At 45.8% G+C, this 19,830-nt stretch overlaps 1 protein-coding gene across 1 annotated transcript in view; it reads left to right on the forward strand.

Moving 5' to 3' along the window:
* The window catches only part of E2F2 (E2F transcription factor 2), a 53,972-nt gene extending 37,297 nt beyond the window's left edge, over positions 1 to 16,675 (forward strand). Inside the window, exons 2-7 of the mRNA XM_032227188.1 lie at positions 1,699 to 1,804; positions 4,921 to 5,140; positions 8,536 to 8,694; positions 11,441 to 11,555; positions 12,601 to 12,748; positions 14,146 to 16,675. Coding sequence (XP_032083079.1) covers positions 1,699 to 1,804; positions 4,921 to 5,140; positions 8,536 to 8,694; positions 11,441 to 11,555; positions 12,601 to 12,748; positions 14,146 to 14,393 — 996 coding nt within the window. The 3' untranslated portion in view covers positions 14,394 to 16,675. The remainder of the gene's footprint in view (positions 1 to 1,698; positions 1,805 to 4,920; positions 5,141 to 8,535; positions 8,695 to 11,440; positions 11,556 to 12,600; positions 12,749 to 14,145) is intronic.
* The last annotated feature ends 3,155 nt before the right edge of the window (positions 16,676 to 19,830 follow it).

The raw sequence follows: 19,830 nt of genomic DNA on the forward strand, positions 1-19,830 counted from the left end.
CGAGGCACCTAATTTTACCACAAAAAACTGGAAAAGTTATTGACTCGAGTATAAGCCTAGGGTGGGAAATGCAGCAGCTACCGATAAATTTCAAAAATAAAAATAGATACCAATAATGTTTTTGAATATTTATTTCAAAGAAAAACAGTAAACTAGCGGTGTATTCAATGAAATACTTCACTCACCTCATGATGCTGATGTCCCGCTGTGATGATGATGTCCCGTGCAGCCGCGGGAGCGATGTCCCGCCTCCTATGACACACGGCACAGTGATTCCTATCATTGGATCACTGTACCAGAGGAGGTGGGACATCGCTATGTGGCTGCTTGCCATAACAAGGAGGAGGTGGGACATCGTTGCAGAGCGGCAGGAGGGGGAGGAAGGGGAATCGTAAGACAGCCCTGCATTACATTAGAACGTGAGGAGGGGGGATGGTGCGGTGCGGGCTGCGCGGCAAACTGACACAGAGGGAGGGGAAACTCACAGGGGCACTGGGCCATTCACAAGTGTCACCCAGCGGCATGGCCCCGCCCCTTTTTCTCCTCCATTTCGGGCAAATTTTTCACTGACTCGAGTATAAGCCGAGGCGGCTTTTTTTCAGCCCAAAAAGTGGGCTGAAAAACTAGGCTTATACTCGAGTATATACAGTACATTCAATTTCGCAGCTACTAAGATTGTTGGCCGAGCAGGTCCCAAAATAGCCAGGGAAATGTTTGAAGCCTGGGAAACAGACCCATTGTTAGTCAACAGGTGTGCTGATTTACCACTCGCTTACCAGGCATGTAGGAGCTGAGGACCTGGCAGCACAAGGCACACATTTTGGTAGAGAGAAGTTCCCTGAGGATGGGCTCTAGCACGAGTCCGAAAGTTCGGAAGACTAAGCCTCTGGTCCTGGTGACCGACCCAGATCAAATGCTGCTCTAAATGAACTGTTATAAGTCGAGGACTGACTGTCTTTTTAGTTCAACTGTTTCTTTACTATACCCCATGCAAGCAGACTGAAGCTGCTTATCGTTAACGGGGACAAGAAAAACGCAGCAAACATATAATAATGGAAAACATACTTTGTGAAAAGGTTGGCAGGGGGCAGGGAAACCAAAATTGAAATGGGACCGTTTCAGCCAACTTCCACGCAGGAAATAGGTTTGGCCATTCATTCCAGATGATATCACTCTAGGAATTGCATGTGTACGTTGAGAAAGCAAAGGGAATAGATATCCTGGCCTTCGACTCGCTTTCCCCATTGGGTGTCCTGATTGGGGGGGGAAGCATGGGAATTGTAGTCCCACACATCTGGAGGTCATCACGCTGGAACAGATTACCGCAAGACTTTAGCATAGCAATACATTTTTATTTGAGTGGGGGTGGGGGGGAGAATCGAACCGCGTGGAGTGCTTCGGAATATAGGAGCATGCCAATGTTTTTTCTGCAGGTTTAATGCACTCAATAGCCCTTCGAATGGGTGGGTGTGCAAACAGATACTAAAACCCAGAAATGGACACGCCAATCTTGTTTTATTACATGGGAAAAACCAGATTAGATCCTGGAGGCTAGGTAAATAAATGTTCCAACACGCCGCGGATTGAAGAGAAATGGAAAGGACGTATTGCAGATGTTGGGAGCCACGTAGGTGTGCTTGTGCGTGGCTTTCCTCCCCCAAAGCTAACCATGGTACTCTCCGTTTCTCCTTTTCTTAGGCCAAGAGAAAACTGGATCTGGAAGGAACCACCCAGCAGCGCATCCCAGAATTCCGGACACCGAAAGGCAAAGGAACTGCGCTCTCACATATACCCAGTCCCAAAAGTAAGAGGCCATTGGATAAAGAAAGCCAAATGGGAACGAAAGGGTGCATTGGCAGAGTCTAGAGTCACTGTCTTTTAAGTTTTTAGCCTTTTAAGTTTCTAGTCCACATTTCTAAAAAAAGTGAGAAATCTGCTTCGGTATCAAGTTTTTTATTCAGCACGATCTGCTTAAGCTCCATTTTTTATTATTATTATTATTATTTTAAATCATAAAGTGTTTGGATTTTGCCCACAAGAGCAAAACTTTATATTGAGCAAATCCATTTTCCAGTAAAGGAAGCTGTATTGTTTTTCCTTCCGACACACTTCTGGGAATAATGTTATATCCTAAAGAAATATTACATAACATTATCTCAGGAGTCTAAATCTAATCCAGGGATCTCCAACCTTGGCAATTTGAGGATTTGTGGACTTCAACTCCCAGAATTCCTCAGCACACTTGGCAACTTAAGATCTGTGGACTTCAACTCCCAGAGTTCTCCAGTCAAAATAGCTTGAACCATGATAATCTGAAGCTGTCTGAGGAATTCTGGGAGTTGAAGTCCACAAGTCTTAAAGTTGCCAAGGTTGGAGACTCATGAATTCTAACCCTAATCTGGATTTCGTAATAAGGATGGCTGCACTGAAGCTCTTTTGGCCACTAGAGGGCGATAGAACACCATCTTTTAGCCTAGGTGCTGAAACCATTCAGAATTTCAGAAACTTCTTTTTCCATCTCTTCTACAAGTTTTATTTTAAAAATAAACAAAAATATATTATTATTTATTTTATTATTTATTTTATTATTTATTTTATTATTTATTTTATTATTTATTTTATTATTTATTTTATTATTTATTTTATTATTTATTTTATTATTTATTTTTCTGCAATTTCGCCATACCTGGTCAAGATGATCATCCTGCCAGGAATGGGGGTTGCATTCTAGCACATTTTGTTTTTTAAAATATTTTTATCATACAGTTTTCTTCATTTTACATCAGTTTCAGCTTTGTGACAGCAATATACTGGTTATATCCACAACTGTTTACAATATACATATTATTATACCATCTAGTTGCAACCATTTATGTCTTGTTTATATAGTATCGTGTTTGTACCTATTATTTCCATATTTCTAATATAAATCTCTATATATTTATCATTCTAAATATTCTATTTTACATTTTTATACCATCCTACCATAATATTGCTTACGGTAAATATTCTATCAGTATACTTATACTTATTTCTAATTTCTAGTTTGTTAATCGTCTTTCATCCTTAATGTTCTAATCTTTGCATCTGTTACCTAACCAATTATACCATACATTTCCAAATTAAATAATATTCTGTTTCTCATTTGTCTTTAATTTCTGTTGTCAGCCTGTCCATCTCAGCGCAATCTAATATTTTCCGTATTACCATTTCTTCTGTGGATATATTTCAATTTTTCCAATTTTGAGCATACATAATTCTAGCGCACTTTGAAGGCATTGAAATGAGGAAGACAGTTTCAGCAAAAATTCAAGCAGAAACTTAAATTTGCAGGAAATTTAATGCACGGGAGGCAAGGGCACCTCCCAGAATAACTTGAGTTCATTTGTAGCAATAGCAATTAGACTTATATACTGCTTCATAGGGCTTTCAGCCCTCTCTAAGCGGTTTACAGAGTCAGCATATCGCCCCCACAGTCTGGGTCCTCATTTCACCCACCTCGGAAGGATGGAAGGCTGAGTCAACCTTGAGCCGGTGAGCTTAGAACCGCTGAACTGCAGATAACAGTCAGCTGAAGTGGCCTGCAGTACTGCACCCTAACCACTGCGCCACCTCGGCATGTACATGGCCATGTGGATGTTTGGGAAGTGCTCTGAGCCTTTCTGAGCAAAAAAAAACCCAGCTGTCCACTGTATAATGACTTCCATAATTTTTCAAAATTTCGGACAATAGCTTGTGTGTCATTGAGGGATAGCAACCTGCGCATTCAAGATAGATACTTTTAGTTGAGGTTCTCCAGGGAGAACAATATCTAATTGGAGTCACAGTCAATGTAATTGTACGTAGGAAAGACCTTGGAAGGCTGAGCAAAGAGATGCTGCCAAGGGAATGGTTAGATAAGAGACATATAGCCCACATCTGGATAGAGGGCAGGGAAAGAGACTCTACCTAGTTTCTTGGACAGCAAAGGAAGGGGTGTGTGTGTGGAATGGCCCTTTCAGATTTGCAGGATTGATGTTACTCCCAGGTAAATCAGATAGGAATCAAATTTCGGTATTCACGCAGCTTCTCCTTGCTGGGAGATTCTTGAGAGATCCAGCCACCGGAGTGTGTAGATTGTTTACCCAAGACAAAGCCACTTCATCTGGGGTGCACTCCATGGAGGCTAGTCTTCATTGCACCCCGTCAAACCAGGGGTACTGATTCCTACTTTATTATAAAACTGAATTGATAGAATCTTGGGAACCTGGAAGTACAATTCATCCTATCCCACCCTGTCTGCATTGCAGCCTGAGAAACTATGGAGGGTCTCCCCTGAGCCTCTTGCCCCACCCGCCATCCAGCTGTGGGCTATGCGGTCTCTTATCTCATTGTTCCCTTGGCCGTGTCTCTCTGCCGCTTTGTCTTTCCCGTATACCGGTGATGGCTAACCTTTTTGTTGTCACGTGCTAAAAGCGTGCCCATATGCGACACCCACCCCGCATGCCTTGCCCGCATGCACATGTGCCCCCGCGCATGTGCACATGACACCCACCCCTGTGCGCCTCCCGTTTTGGGCTTAGCAGGCCTCCCTGCAGCCTCCTGGAACAAAAGCAGGCTGCAATCACCATCACCACCATGTTCCTCCTGGCCCCCATGCATGCACGTGTGACCCCCTGTTCCCTTCTCACATGCGCCCCACCTCCCCGCACATGCACAGCAGACCTGAAAATCAGCTGGCTGGCAGGAGGTGCATGCACGGTGTTGTGCTGGGGCGAACGGCTCGCATGCCTGCAGAGAGCGTGCCCCCTGTGGCACACATGCCTTGGGTTCGCCATCACTGCCATATGCGATCAGAATGGTTCGGAAGTGGAAATGTCCCAAAGAATTTTTAACCCACATTGCTATGATTGCACCACATGGATTTTCTTTGTCTTCCAGCCCCCAAGTCCCCTGGAGAGAAAACCCGTTACGACACGTCTCTTGGCTTGCTGACCAAGAAGTTCATCCACTTGCTGAGTGAATCGGAAGACGGGGTTCTGGACTTGAATCGGGCTGCTGAGGTGCTGGAGGTGCAGAAGAGACGCATCTATGATATCACCAACGTCCTGGAAGGGATTCAGCTCATCCGCAAGAAATCCAAGAACAATATCCAGTGGATGTAAGTTGGTTGGAAAGATTTCAGGGGCGGAGAGGCCTGGAGAGAACGGCCAATCTAGATTGGGTTGGATATCATGAGCCAATGTGGAAAAGGAGCATCGTTGTTGTTAATCCCAAAGTCATGTCTGACCCATCACGACCCCATGGACAACGTTCCTCCAGGCCTTCCTGTCCTCTAGCATCCTCTGGTGTCCATTTAATCTCACACCTACTGCTTCGGTGACTCCATCCAGCCACCTCACTCTCTGTTGTCCCTGTATTCTTTTGCCCTCAATTGTTCCCAGCCTCAGGCTCTTCTCCAGGGAGTCCACTGGAGAAGGAAATGTTTCGAGTTTAATAAAATTTGTATGCCGCCCACTCCCATTGGGACTCTGGGCGAATGGTAACCCACTCCCGTATTTTTGCCATGAAAACCCCATGGACAGTACCAAAAGGAACATCATTAGTTTGCTGTAAGCCACCTTTCTCCAACTACTAGATGATCTCCAGATGGGGAAAGCTTCCCAAAATTCTAGCCTTCCCATAGGAAAAGATTTGAGTTCCAGACATCTGGCGTATAACCAGACTGCGAAAAACCACTGGTTATCCAGCCTGTGCTTGAAAGAGTTATATCTGGCAGGTATTTCTTTAACTGGATTTCTTCATTAGAGAGAACGGTAGTCCTCAACCATTAATTTAGGGCTGTTTGACCATGGTATCCTTCTGCGACGACTGCGGGAGGTGGGGGTGGGAGGCACTGTTTTGCAGTGGTTCTCCTCTTACCTCTCGGACAGGTCGCAGTCGGTGTTGGTCGGGGGGCAGAGATCGTCCCTGAGGCCCCTAACATGTGGGGTGCCGCAGGGTTCGGTCTTATCCCCCCTACTTTTTAACATATACATGAAACCGCTGGGCGAGATCATTCGGAGGCACGGGATAAAATACCACCAATTCGCGGATGATACACAATTGTATCTGTCCGCCCTGTGCCAATTCAATGAAGCGGTGGACGTGATGAGCCAGGGCCTTGAGGCCGCTAAGAACTGGATGAGCGCTAACAAACTGGTACTCAACCCGGACAAGACCGAGTGGCTGTTGTGCTTCCCTCCCAATAATTTGGCTGACATTCCAACACTCAGGCTGGGGGGGTCAAATGTTATACCCCTCAGATAGGGTCCGTAACTTAGGAGTCCTCCTGGATTCACAGCTGACTTTCGACCATCAGCTGTCGGCTGTGACCAGGGGGGCATTTGCCCAGGTTCGCCTGGTCCGCCAGTTACGGCCCTACCTGAACCGGGAGGCTCTCGCAACAGTCACTCGAGCCCTTGTGATCTCTAGGCTGGAATACTGCAATGGGCTCTACATGGGGTTGCCCTTGAAGAGCATCCGGCGACTGCAGTTAGTCCAGAATGCAGCCGCGCGAGTGATAGTGGGCGCACCGCGGTTCGCCCACATTACACCCATCCTCCGCGAGCTGCACTGGCTACCTGTCGGTCTCCGGGTGCGCTTCAGGGTATTGATGACCACCTTTAAAGCACTCCATGGTAGTGGATCTGGATATTTGAGAGACCGCCTTCTGCCGATCACCTCCCTCCGACCGATTAGATCGCACAGGCTGGGCCTCCTCCGAATTCCATCCGCCAGTCAATGTCGACTGGCGACTACACGGAGGAGAGCCTTTTCTGTTGCAGCTCCGACCCTGTGGAACGAGCTCCCCATTGAGATTCGTACCCTCACCACCATCCAGACCTTCCGCACAGCCCTCAAGACCTGGCTCTCCCAGCAGGCCTGGGGATAGGTTTCTAATTACCCGCCCGAGTGTTGACTGTTGAGTGTATGTTGTGGTTTACCATTTTATTTTGTTCACTATTGTTTGTCTCTTGGTACTGCACCCCCTCCCCTTGTGATTGTAAGCCGCCCTGAGTCCCCTCAGGGAGAAGGGCGGCCTATAAATCTCAATAAAATGAAAAAAAAAATGAAAATGAAAATGAAGTTCTGACATGCTCACATGATTGCGATCTGAGTCCTTGGCAATCGGTTTGCACATAGCAATTGCAGCATCCTATGTTCATAGGATCTGTTTGCAACTTCCCTACCAGCTTCCAATGAGCAAAATCAGTGCAAAACTACAGATAATTTTCAAGTCCCCGGGGTAAGTTTCTTTCACCCATGCGCCCTCCCACAGCCCTCTGCACTCACGTTGTGCTGACTACTTATGCACTCCCACCCACACTCCCCAAACCCCACCACGCTTTCTTCACTGCCCACAGACCCCTCCACAAACTGCACTGGGCCTCTCATGTACCTTGGACCTTCTCCAACCTGGTCTCTCATGGAAACCATCATATCTTAATGCATCCTCTCCATGCCACGCCTCTCATGGACCACCTTCGTACCTTCATCGCTCTCTTCTCCCCCACCCAACAGCAACCACTTACCTGCTTGCAAGCCTAGGACTTTCGACTTCCTACCAGCTTCCCCAGTGACTTCGGTTGCAGGAAGCTGGCAGGAATAAAACAGGGTCTTATTTACTTTTGACCCCCGAAATAAGCATTTGGCCTTATTTTCGGGGAAGTCTTATTCTTTTTGAGGTGCAGGAGGCGGCGAGTGTGGTCACCTCATAGCTGCTGCTGTGTTGCAATACTTTCGGGGAGGGCTTATTTTTGAGGAAACAGGGTACCAAAATGGTGTATTTTTCTGCAGAAGCAACAAATTAGTTTTGCTGTTTTAACTCCATCCCAAGGCCTAATTGCATACCCTTTTTCTTAAAGAGAGGGGCTGTTTTTCTTTGAGAATTACTTTGAATGTTTACAGTTTTCCCTGGCTGTCTCTATAAGGAGGGGGCACTTCCCTAGATTCTGCTCTGCTCACTTCTTAATACCTTCTGTTTTCTTTATCAGGCAGAGTCACATTTCAAATCAGTTCCCTTAATTTCCACATTTCATCTCAATCTCCTTAAGTCTGTTTCTCCCTCTGCTTTGGCTGAACCCCTTTGTGTTCCCTTGTGTTTGGCATCAATGTCTCTGTGCCTCTTTCTTTTTTCTTTAAAACCCTCTGAATTTCCCTCCTGCCAAGAGTTCAAAGCAATTTTTTTTCATGTTCTACTTAACTTTGGATGAAAAGCCAAACCATCTTAACGTTTGTAAGACTGACATCCTAAGTTGCAATTGTATACTGATAGATCTTTTTTCTCCCTTTTCTTTTCAATGCGTTAAGCTTTCTAAATAATGGAATATTCATGGTTTTTTTCCATCCCATCCCATAGATAGGCCTGCATTGAAATCTGTGTTGAAATAACACAATGCATCAGGATGTATAATACCCCAAGGCGAAAGGGGAAAAAGAGAGCTCAGAGTGAAAACTTTGAGCTCTGGTTTAGCAAAAGGACTCATTCTGATCTATTATTAATATGATGTCCAGGGGAACGGGCCTTTTTGAAGATTCTTCCGTGGCCACGAAGCAGCATGTCCTGCGACAAGAACTGACCGAACTTTCAAAGAATGAGAAAGTTTTGGACAAGCTGATCCAGGAGTCCTCTCTGCAGTTAAAGCATCTGACAGAAGATGAGACCAACCAAAGATATCCTTTTGAGAGGTGGGTGGGTGAAGAGGACAATGACCAGAGAACAGAGAGAGGCTGCCAGGAGATTCACACTGCGTTGAAAACTGGGGGCCAAAGGTTCAGAATCTGGCAGGCTCCATGCAGAGACATTCTCGGGGTTCCCGAGTTGACTTAGCTAAGTCAAGGTGTGCTGTTATCCTCTTTAGAATAGAATAGAATAGAATAGAAAAGAGAATAGAATAGCATAGAAAAGAGAATAGAATAGAATAGAAAAGAGAATAGAATAGTGAATAGAATATAGAATAGAATAGAATTCTTTATTGGTCCAGTATGATTGGACACACAAGGAATTTGTCTTTGGTACACATGCTCTTTGTGTACATAAAGAAGAATAGAATAGAATAGAAAAGAGAATAGAATAGAATAGAAAAGAGAATAGACTAGAAAAGAGAATAGAATAGTGAATAGAATATAGAATAGAATAGAATTCTTTATTGGTCCAGTATGATTGGACACACAAGGAATTTGTCTTTGGTACATATGCTCTTTGTGTACATAAAGAAGAATAGAATAGAATAGAATTCTTTATTGGCCACGTGAGATTGGACACACAAGGAATTTGTCTTTGGTGCTATGCTCTCAGTGTACATAATGAAAAATAAAATATAATACATTCATCAAGAATCATAAGATACAACATTTAGTGATAATCACAGGTTACTAATAAGCAATCAAATCATACTAGGAAACAAACAATATACATTGTAAAGATACGAACAACATGGCTATAGTCATAAGTGGGAAGAGATAGGTACGAGGAAGGATGAGAAGAACAATAGTAAGACAGTCTTAGTAAATAATTTGACAGTTTTGTGGGATTTAGTTGTTTAGCAGAGTGATGCCATTCAGGGGGGAAATGTCCTTGTGTCTAGTTGTTCTGGTGTGCAGTGCCCTATAGGGTCGTTTTGAGGGTAGGCGTTGATACAGTTTATGTCCAGGATGTGAGGGGTCTAGATATTTTCACAGCCCTCTTTTTGACTCATGCAATATACAGGTCCTCAAGGGAAGGCAGATTGGTAGTGATTGTTTTTTCTGCAGTTCTAATTATCCGTTGAAGTCTGTATCTGTCTTGTTGGGTTGCAGAGCCAAACCAGACAGTTATGGAGGTGCAGATGACAGACTCAATCATTCCTCTGTAGAACAGAATCAGCATCTCTTTGGACAGTTTGAGCTTTCTGAATTGTAGCAGAAAGAAAACTCTTTATTGTGCTTTTTGGATGACGTTTTTAATGTTAGGTGTCCAATTTAAGGCTTGAGATATGATAGAACCTAGAAACTTGAAAGTCTCTACTGTTGATGCTGTGTTGTCTAGTATTGTAAGAGGTGGTAGTTTTCTCCACAACAGCAACCACCCTGTGGGTTGAGCTGAGAGAGAATGACTGGCTCAGGGTCACCCAGTTGACTTTCATGCCTAAGGTGTGACTAGAATTCCCAGTCTCCTGGTGATTGGGCCAAAATCATCCAGCTTGCTTTTGTGCCAAGGTGGAATTAGAATCCCCAGTCTCCTGTGAGACTGGGTGAATTAACCTCTAGACAAAATTTCCCTCAGGATGCCCAAGATACCTCTTAACAAGGATAGAAGCAAAAGGTCTTGGCTTTATTTTGTTTTAATTTAGGGAGTCAGGAAGGTGAAAGAGCAGAAGGATTCCCAATTACACTCATTTTACCTCTTCAACCCAATTTTTCCCTCGTTTTTTGAGAGTTGGAACTCTTTTCAACTTTTCTGGAAGTATTCTGAGAGGGTCCTGACCATGGTGAATGGCCTGCGTTTGAAACAACCCACTTTCGAATGTGAGATGTAAGTTCAAGCCCAAATGAGGCAGGTTGAAATTCAGGAAACAGCTAGAAGAAACCTGGAATACAGAGAATGGAAGAGTCATTTCAAAATCTTTGATTCCCTCCTTAACCTAGACCAGGCTGGGCAACTGTGGCAATTTTAGGGCCTCTGGACTTCAATTCCCAGAATTCCCTGAGCCATATAGCTAGCTCAGGAATTCTGGGAATTGAAGTCTCTAGGCCCATGATGGCAAACCTATGGCATGCATGCCAGAGGTGGTACGCCAGTGGTGAGATGCAGGCGGTATGCCCCGGTATGGGCGTACCGGAGCCAGCCTGGAGCACCGAATACCGTTCTGGTGCTCAGGAGGGCCCACCCGCCCGCCCGAGCTCCTTACCGGAGTTTAAAGTCTTCCGTGCAGGCGCGTGGCGCATACAGTGCCTGCGTGACACTCCCGGTTGGAACGGGATTTGCAACCCACCACTGTGGTATGCAGAGCCCTCTCTGTGGGCACATGCACCATCACCAGCTGCTCTTCTGGTTTCTGGTGTGCGTGGTTTCCAGCTGGTCTTGGTGGGCACCGGAGCACAGGAGAACAACCCCAAAAATGGCCAAGAAACCAGGCTGTTTTTAGGGCCATTTTCAGACATTTTTGGCCTGAAAACCAGCCTGAAAATAGCCCCCCAAAACCAAGACAGGCACGCCAGCCAGCTGGTCTTCAGGATTCTGTTGCCCCGGCGCGCCCTCATGCACAGGCATTCCAGTTTGGGCACTCGGTGTTGAAAAGGTTCGCCCTCACTGCTGTAGGCCATATGCTGGCTGAGGAATTCTGGGAGTTGAAGTCCACAAGCTGCCCTAGTTGCCCATCAGAATTCAGAGTTTGGTGTCTCCCTGCAGAGTTTTCTTTAACTTTCCTCTGTGTCCCACGTTAGCCTATGTCACCTATCAGGATATCCGAGCCATCAGCAATTTCAACGAACAGACGGTGATCGTGGTCAGAGCTCCCCCTGAGACACGTCTTGAGGTGCCCGATGTTTGTGAGGTAGGACTGGCAGCTCATCCTTCTTCCTTTTGGAGATGCCGCTCCATCTGTGGCAGCGGTGGGATTCAAATAATTTAACAACCAGTTCTCTACCCCAGTGTTTCTCAACCTTGGCAACTTGGAAGTCCTGGGGACTTCAACTCCCAGAATTCCCCAGCCAGCTATGCTGGCTGGGGGATTCTGGAAGTTGAAGTCCCCAGGACTTCAAGTTGTCAAGGTTGAGAAACACTGCTCTACCCTAATGACCATCTGGGTAGGTGGGGCTCGGTGGTCATGTGACCATGTGGGCGTGGCCAACTCAACATCACTCACGATGATGGGCGCTTCGCCTTAGCTGTGACAATGTGATAAGGGTTAACCGGAGAGGCAGTTTCTGTAAGCAGGTCAATAAAGATTAGGCTAGAAACAACACCAGAATGTTTCCTTCCTGCCTTCCTTATAGGATTAGTTTTGTAAAGTGGGAAAAAACAAAATAAGATTTCTTCCAACAATTGATTCCCTGAACTACTTAGAAAGTTACCAACCGGTTCTCCCGAATAGGTGCGAACTGGCTGAATCCCACTACTGATCTGTGGCTACAGATAGTCCTTCATTTACAACTGGTTGCTTAGTGACTGCACCAAGTTATGACAGGCCCTCACGGGGGGTACTTACAACCTAGTTCCAGCGACACCCCCAGACCAGCTCACGTGGGCGCATTTTGGGTGGTCGGCATCTAGTTCCAGTCGCAGTTTGCAGCATCCCACAGTCACATGACTGTATTTTATGATGTTTTTGCCCCAAACCATCATTTGTATCCGGGTTTTAGGAGAAACTGACCTGTAGAGGGGGAAAAAAACCTGGTTCATTTAATGCCCACCACAAGGTTGCAAAATCAAGGTCATGTGGGTGATTCATTTTATGACCATTGTGGTCCAGCTCTGTTATGGTTATAAATTGAGGACTAGCTATAATTGTTTGTTCCCAGACAGGTGCCCTTGGCTTGAGGGTAGTCAGTCATGCTTTTTCTTGATTTGTTCCCCTCCTCTTCCTCCTCCTCCTCCAGGAGAATGTCCAGCTCCACCTAAGGAGTACCAATGGCCCCATTGAGGTCTACCTGTGCCCAGAAGAAATTCTGGAAGAAAGTCCTGCCAAGGAGAGCTGTTTTCCTCTTCCACTACCCCAGGAGGTTACTAAACCCACAATGGTGAAAGGTAATGTTGGAAGCTCTGAAGGGATGGCCATCTTGGTCTTCCAGGAAAGACTCATTTCATTCTGAAAGATGCTCTCCAAGGTTACCTATGGGCTGACGCTGCGTTTTGAGGGAAATCCCCTTCTAACAGGCTTCTGCCATCAAACAGCTGGGCTTGGGGGCTGTCCCTTGGTCATCCTTGGATCCATCACATGATTGAGACTTGTAGCTTCCTGAGGAGACTTGTTGTTCTTTAATGGAACCAAGTGACCTTGGTGGTCTCTCCACACACTTGGTGGTGGGCTGGAAGACCCAAATATTGAAGGGTGCTGCAGTGACACGCTTCCTGCGCTATATGTCAGGGTTTCCAAGTAACACCCCCAACGAAAGAAGACTCCGAGGCCTGAGTTTCCTTAAGGTTCCATTTTATTAGAGATGTCGTGTTGGCACATCTGGAAAAACCCGAATCTGAAAGCTTCCGGGTTTTCCCCACCCAAACGAAAGTTCAAGTCCCTGCCCAGCACCCACCTATCCATCACATGACCCAATCGGGCACCATCCAAACTGGAGATGCCTCTCAGTCACACCACTCCATGTGCAGGGCAAGATGTCCTTGACTCTCTGAGAAAGGAATGTTATTTTGACCATATCTCTCCCATACTCCATATAATCCCCCCTCCCAGTTTCCCACAGTAGAAAATGTGGCATCCCTGAAGGCCCAACGCAAAAGATGGCTCCCAGGCCTGACACTATCGTATTATCTAGTGACCTCTGAAGCCCTTTTAACACAATGATTCTGTGATTAGGAGAAGATCCATTCAGCCCAACATCTGTGCAGGGATTCCTCCCAGCCTGTAGACTTTCCATAGTCCACTAGGAGGCGGTAATCAGTCTTCTGCCCATCACTAATCATCGGAAATATCCAAAAGTAATTAAGTGCCCAGTCAAATTTATTTAGGGAGGAAATCGCATCACCAAATGCCCTGATGAGGTCTCTGTGTCGGAGGCAGAGGGTGGGGGCAGAGCCATATGCCAGTTATCAGCTGCCTTCAGAGTCAGACATCAGTGAGGCAGACGAACAGCTGAAGCCTGTTCCCAGTATGCGCATGCACAGAGTTGCCAGACGAAGGGAACAGCTCTTAGAATAGAATAATAACTTTATTGTCACTTTGAATGAACACTAATCGGCACACATTAAAATGAAATTTCGTTGCATACAGCTCTCAAAGACTCACCACCTCCAATATACACTACATGAACACGACTAAATAAATAAATAAATAAATAAATACTAAAATAAATAAATTAGCACAAAATTAAATACATGCACGCGGTACATACATACACACAAACAGAATCTGGCCCTGCTCTCTGCTGCGATGCTCACACTGTGCCTTGACTTCCCTCTTGTTTCCCCAGTGGAATTGGTGAAGACGGAGGTGCCGAACTGCCTGATGGAGGGAGAGGACGGTCTCCTGGAACCCCCTCAGCACCTCCTGCAGCAGACCGAGGACCAGCTCCCTTCTACAGCCTACGGCGACCCGGGCCCCTTTGTCAGTTTTTCCCCTCCCCTCGACCAAGAGGATTATCTGTGGGGACTGGAGGCGAGCGAGGGTGTAAGTGACTTGTTCGATGCCTATGACTTGGCGGATTTGCTGAAAAATTGAACCCGGAGCTTCCCCGGTCCTTCCTAAGGTGCTGCCAATAACCTGCCCTGCATAGACACAAGAGATCCAGATTCCGAAGCTTTCGGCTCTTTCTTAATAGCATCTTTTTGGAATTTTGTCCAAAAGACACGGCTAAGAAGCTTGCCTCTTCCAGTTCATACTCCCTCTGTTTAGAAAACTCTTGCCTCCCATTCAAGGCTTTCCCAAAGGATTTTGAACGGGTCCCAGTGCAGTAAAGCACCCCATATGCTGCTATGGGGAAGCCTCACTTTACTTCCTCCCTCCTGGCATTTTGTCTTCTTGTTTTTGTTTTTTAAGAAGGGCTGAGGGTCAGATTTTGGACTCTCGATTTCACTCTTTCCTCCATCAGGCCCACCATGGAAATTGCACGCACAACTGCCAATGCCTTGGAAAAACCAGGAAGTCTTAATCCAGTTGTATATTTTCTTGGTGGAGCCCCACACGTCTCAGCGGGGCATAAGGCCTCCCTCTAGGGCGCACCACTCATCCCCCCCTGGGAAGGACCCACAAATCTGTCCTTCATAAATGTGCAAACGTGACTTCTCCAGGGATAGCATTCCAGAGAATCCCCCAATCAGTTAAGTTTCCTTCTGGACCTCTGAGCCCACAACCCAGAGGCATCCCCAGAGATAGATAGTTATCCAAAAATAAATCTCCTGCAACAGGAAGGGATTTTCAGGATTCGTGAGCAGGAACAGGAAGTCGGAAGTGGCTGTCGTCTTGCTATGAGCCCCCCAATAAATATTACAGCCCCTCTTTCTGGGGTGGGAGATAGGGAACGAGGGGGTAGGCCAGCTTCTCCCAGTGCCAGGGTTCTCCTCCTCCTAAGTGAGCCTGGGTCAACCAGACGTGTCTCTGAGGCGGTTCAGTGCAAGACGAACCTGGGTAGGTTCTTCCATATTTTAGTATCCCCGGCTGAACTTTGGAAAATCTCGGCATGCCCTGGTTCGAAGCTAACTTCACATGCCTTGCAAATGGTTCTCATTCCATCTCGGAGGCAATACGGTATCCTCCCTATGTTTGAGGCCTTCTCATCAGCCTAGCTCAGTGATTGGCAAGCCTTTTAGACACCAAAAAGGCAGCGCGGAAACATTGCGCGCACACTCACCAGGGCCGCGCTCCAGAAAAGCCGAATTTCCAGGTTTTAGCATGCATGCACTCCCAATGATCAGCTGGCTGGCACACATGCACAGGCAGGCTTTCGGCACTGCCGCGTGCACAAAAGGGATCACACTCCGGAAAAGCCAAACTTCCGGGTTCCCATCTTCATGTGCACTCAATAATCAGCGGGCTGGTGCGAATGTGCGCATGGGTTTTCGGCACTGCTGCACGCATAAAGGACAACCGATTGTCGCATGCACATGCGTGCCAGAAGCCCAGAAGACAAACAGACAAGGCCGCACGTGTTGGGTGACATGGCTTCGTGTGCTAATTTGGCACACTTGCTGTAGGTTTGCCATCACGGGGCCTAGCTGGTGAGGGGTAAGGAGAGTTGTGCCAAAAGAAAAAGAAAAGATTAACCACCTTGCTTGCTTGGCATCCCAAGCTATGGCATAAAACAAGGTGGCATCTCAGAAGGCAGCCACGTTCTTCCCCAAGACGCAGGTTAAAAGAGGACATTTTTAAATCCATGCAAACACAGTTTCCCCTTCCCCAGAAAGGTTTGGTCTTTTGAGAGTTGGCTGGGTTCGTTTCATAACCGGACCATTCCTGATCACCCAACCTCATTCTTTGTTGGGTTCAAGTGTTCAACATGCCAGCAGATGTGGCGGTTCTCCACTTCTCCAAGATCTGGATCTCAGTGGATCAGAGGTTTTCAGCTGCAGCTTAAGCCTGACTGTAGCCTTAATTCCGAAGTGTGTGTTTCTCGGTGACCCATCAGCCTTAATGTGGAATACCGTAGCCTCTGACTCACAATACATAAAGCAGATGTGACTTTACAGGGAAACTACACCAGTGGGGGAGTTGCACGTGATTCTTCTGCAACCTGAACATTGGCAGACACTTACAACCCCTTTGCTTCTGAGGCTGACACCGGCATCTCAGCAATACTTGTTTATTTTTGTCACTGGTTGGAACAAAAGCTTCCCACTATCGGTGACATGGGATTTGACCGCAACAGATCACTTTCTATCAGATAACACGGTTTGGTTGTCTACCAAAATACGTTGGTTGTTCAAGATATTCAGGCAATATGAGTTTCCCTGCTGTAAGATCACATACCTGCAGTTCTAAATAAAATTGCAGTGCATTTCCTTTTATGTTTGCTGCTGCTGGATGGAAGGAGTCTACCAAGTTCAAAATTACCGTATTTTTCAGACTGTAAGACACACTTAGATTTCGAAGAGGAAAACAAGAAAAAAAAGGTTTTTGGCCTCTGCGTGTCCGGTTTTTGGCTTTCCTGGCCCCCAGGAGCATTGGAAGCCTCCCAAACCCTTCACCCATCCCGTTTTCGCCAAAAATGGGCCTGTTTTTGGTGAAAATGGGACATGCAGGGAGGTTTCATGAGGCCAAAAACAGGGCTGTATTCGGTCTATAAGACGCACCGACATTTCCACCCACTTTTTGGGTGGGGAAAAGTGTGTCTTAGAGTCTGAAAAATATAGCAGTTAATTTCCATGAAAGGTGAAATGGCTCTTAACCTGTATTTTATTTTTCTTTCAAAAAAAGGAAGAGATTTTAAAGGTTACACATTTCTTCCTTAAGTAGGAAGGTGGAAGGGAAAGGGAAAAAATCAACAGGCAGAGAAGTCTCTTCCAGTAATTGTCTCATAATTGTCATTTCTAGCTGCCTTAGAGTGACCCAAGTCCATCTGTAGTAAATGCATCCTTTCTCAGGGAACTAGACTGTCACTTGGGGTGTTTTCTGATCCAAGATCGCTGAGGTTTGGAGGGGACAGTGCTGTCCAGATTCATCCACTCATCAACAGGTAGAGTAAGTGTGTCCAACCTTGGCAACTTGAAGACTTCAACTCCCAGAATTCCCCAGCCAGCCATGCTGGTTGAGGTATTCTGGGATTTGGAGTCTTCCAAGTTGCCAAGGTTGGACACCCTTGGCATAGAGCAGGTGTCTTCAAACTTTGAAAATTTAAGACTTGTGGACTTCAACTCCCAGAATTCCTCAAGCAGCCATGTTGACTGAGGAATTCCGGGAGTTGAAATCCACAAGTCTATAAGTGTCCAAGTTTAGACGTTAGAGGGAGACCAGATGCTAAATAGACAAGAAGAGGATCTGGATCCAGGAATCCTGTGGTTTATGTCTGGAGCTTTACTGATCCTTAAGCCACCAATCTTGCACAATTTGGACCCACCCTTGAGTTTTCTTCTTCACAACTTGTGTGACTAAATTCCTTGAACAAATTCAGTCTAGCTTTAAAGGGGCCTTTGGTTTGCCTTAACCACATCATCATGCAGAGCTGGCTTATTGCCATGTTGGAACCCTATATCTGGCCTGTAATCTGTTCAGGAAGTCAGAAGATCTTAACCTAATGCAGAGGATATTTAGATCCTAAGATGAAATGTCAGCCTAGCCTTTTCTTTCATGCTTGTTTCTTCTGTGTGTAAAGATTGGGTTGCTCAAAATATTCCTTTCCTTGTGGTAGGAGAAAGATCTTGTCTCAATTAGAACTAAGGCTGTTGCAGTAGTGAATAACCAGAGGTATAAATGTGTGTTTGTGCATGCATGAGGTGGGTGAATGTGGGGAAGCAAGAGAAAGAAATTCAAAAGATTGAATGTGGGAATGCAAGAGAAAGAAATTCAAAACGTTGCATTATCTGGAAAGTGGACATCGGGTTCTGTATAGTGTTTTTGGAAACCTGTCTTATGTGGGGGGGTGGGGGAATCCTCAATCGATATGCTTTTCCCTTAGCTGAGCTCTTAAAATCTCAATTACACCCTGTATACCAAATGAGTTTTGCACTTTGCTGATGCAAAACGTAGTGGTTTATTTTTATTTTGGTTGCAAGGAAATGGGTCTGTGACAGAAGTTCACAGAAAGCTTCTCACTGCCTTACTTTTCAGAGCCCCAGTTAAATAAACCCAGTGTAGTTTTTCTGGCTACACCCACCCTCAATTTTCTTGCTTGAGCAAGAAACGAGGGAGCAGAAGGCACAAAATTTGGGGCGCATGGTGGAAAGGTGTCCCCAGCTTTGCCCCAGGTGGCTAAAGCAATGCTGGCCAGGCTGAAGATCGCATTAGAGTTGCACACAGTATACCTCTTGACACAGATGCCTTGCACAACCCAAGAGTGAGCCTTAGCACACTTCCTTGTCCAGATGTTATTTTCTTCCTTGGTACACAATCTCCTCTCCCCCCCCCCCCGGGACTCTGGCAAGTTGCCACGGCCAACTCGCTGCATCGAAGAAATAGTGGAGTAGAATCATTAAAGAAAGGATGCCAAAGGAGAGACAAAATGAAATGCGAAGGACAAAAATTAAAATAGTTTTGTAAATTATTTTAATTAAATTGAATTGTTGAGTTGTCCTGTTTCCCCCAAAATAAGATCTCCCTGGGTAATAAGCCCAATTTGGGCTTTTGAGTGCATTTCCTAAATGTAAGCCCTCCCCAAAAATATTGCAACACAGCAGCAGCCAGGAGGTGACCACACTCGCCGCCTTCTGCACCACCTCAAAAACAATAAGACCTCCCCGAAAATAAGATCAAGTGCTTATTTCAGCGGTAAAAAGAAAATAAGACCCTGTCTTGTTTTCAGGGAGACATGGTATGTTGTGTTAGGTGTAGTGAGTTGGCTGTGGCAAGTTGTTCCGTGCCACCTCTGCTTAAAAAGAGAAATGGCCGTTGGGACAGGGCAGTGGTTCCCAAACTTGGCAACTTTAAGACTTGTGGACTTCAACTCCCAGAATTCTCTTTAAGACTTGTGGACTTCAACTCCCAGAATTCTCCAGCCAGCAGAGCTGGCTGGAGAATTCTGGGAGTTGAAGTCCACAAGTCTTAAAGTTGCCAAGTTTGGGAACCACTGAGATAGGGGAGCCGCTCCATTGATAGTTGCTGATCCCTGCTACAGTTTTTTACATAATGGGCTTCGTGTAGCTCGTCTTAGTTAAATCCTGGGCTCACATGCACAGTGTTGGAAGCGTTGTGGGGGGGAGGGGGAGGTGGTGCTGGTGTTCCCTTCTTTGAGCAAAGGGCTATGTGTTTTTTTACTATTTGATAAGCTTTTGAAAGACACGTCTTTATGGATTTCTTCGTCAATGAAATTATTTGTACGTAGAGCAATGAATTTGAAGAACTGTTGTTCCATAATACCAGAAGTTTGCAGAATGCTGTTTTTTTTTTTGTTTTTTTTTTGGAGCTAGGCTTATAGAATAATTAGTTCATCATGTCGCTGTTTGGTTAGCAGAGGTTTTTTTTTTTTTTTTAATGCTTCCCCACACCAGGTTTTAATAGGGGGTTGAGC

Source organism: Thamnophis elegans, chromosome 12 (genome assembly GCF_009769535.1).
Source record: "Thamnophis elegans isolate rThaEle1 chromosome 12, rThaEle1.pri, whole genome shotgun sequence".
Lineage (NCBI taxonomy): Eukaryota > Metazoa > Chordata > Lepidosauria > Squamata > Colubridae > Thamnophis > Thamnophis elegans.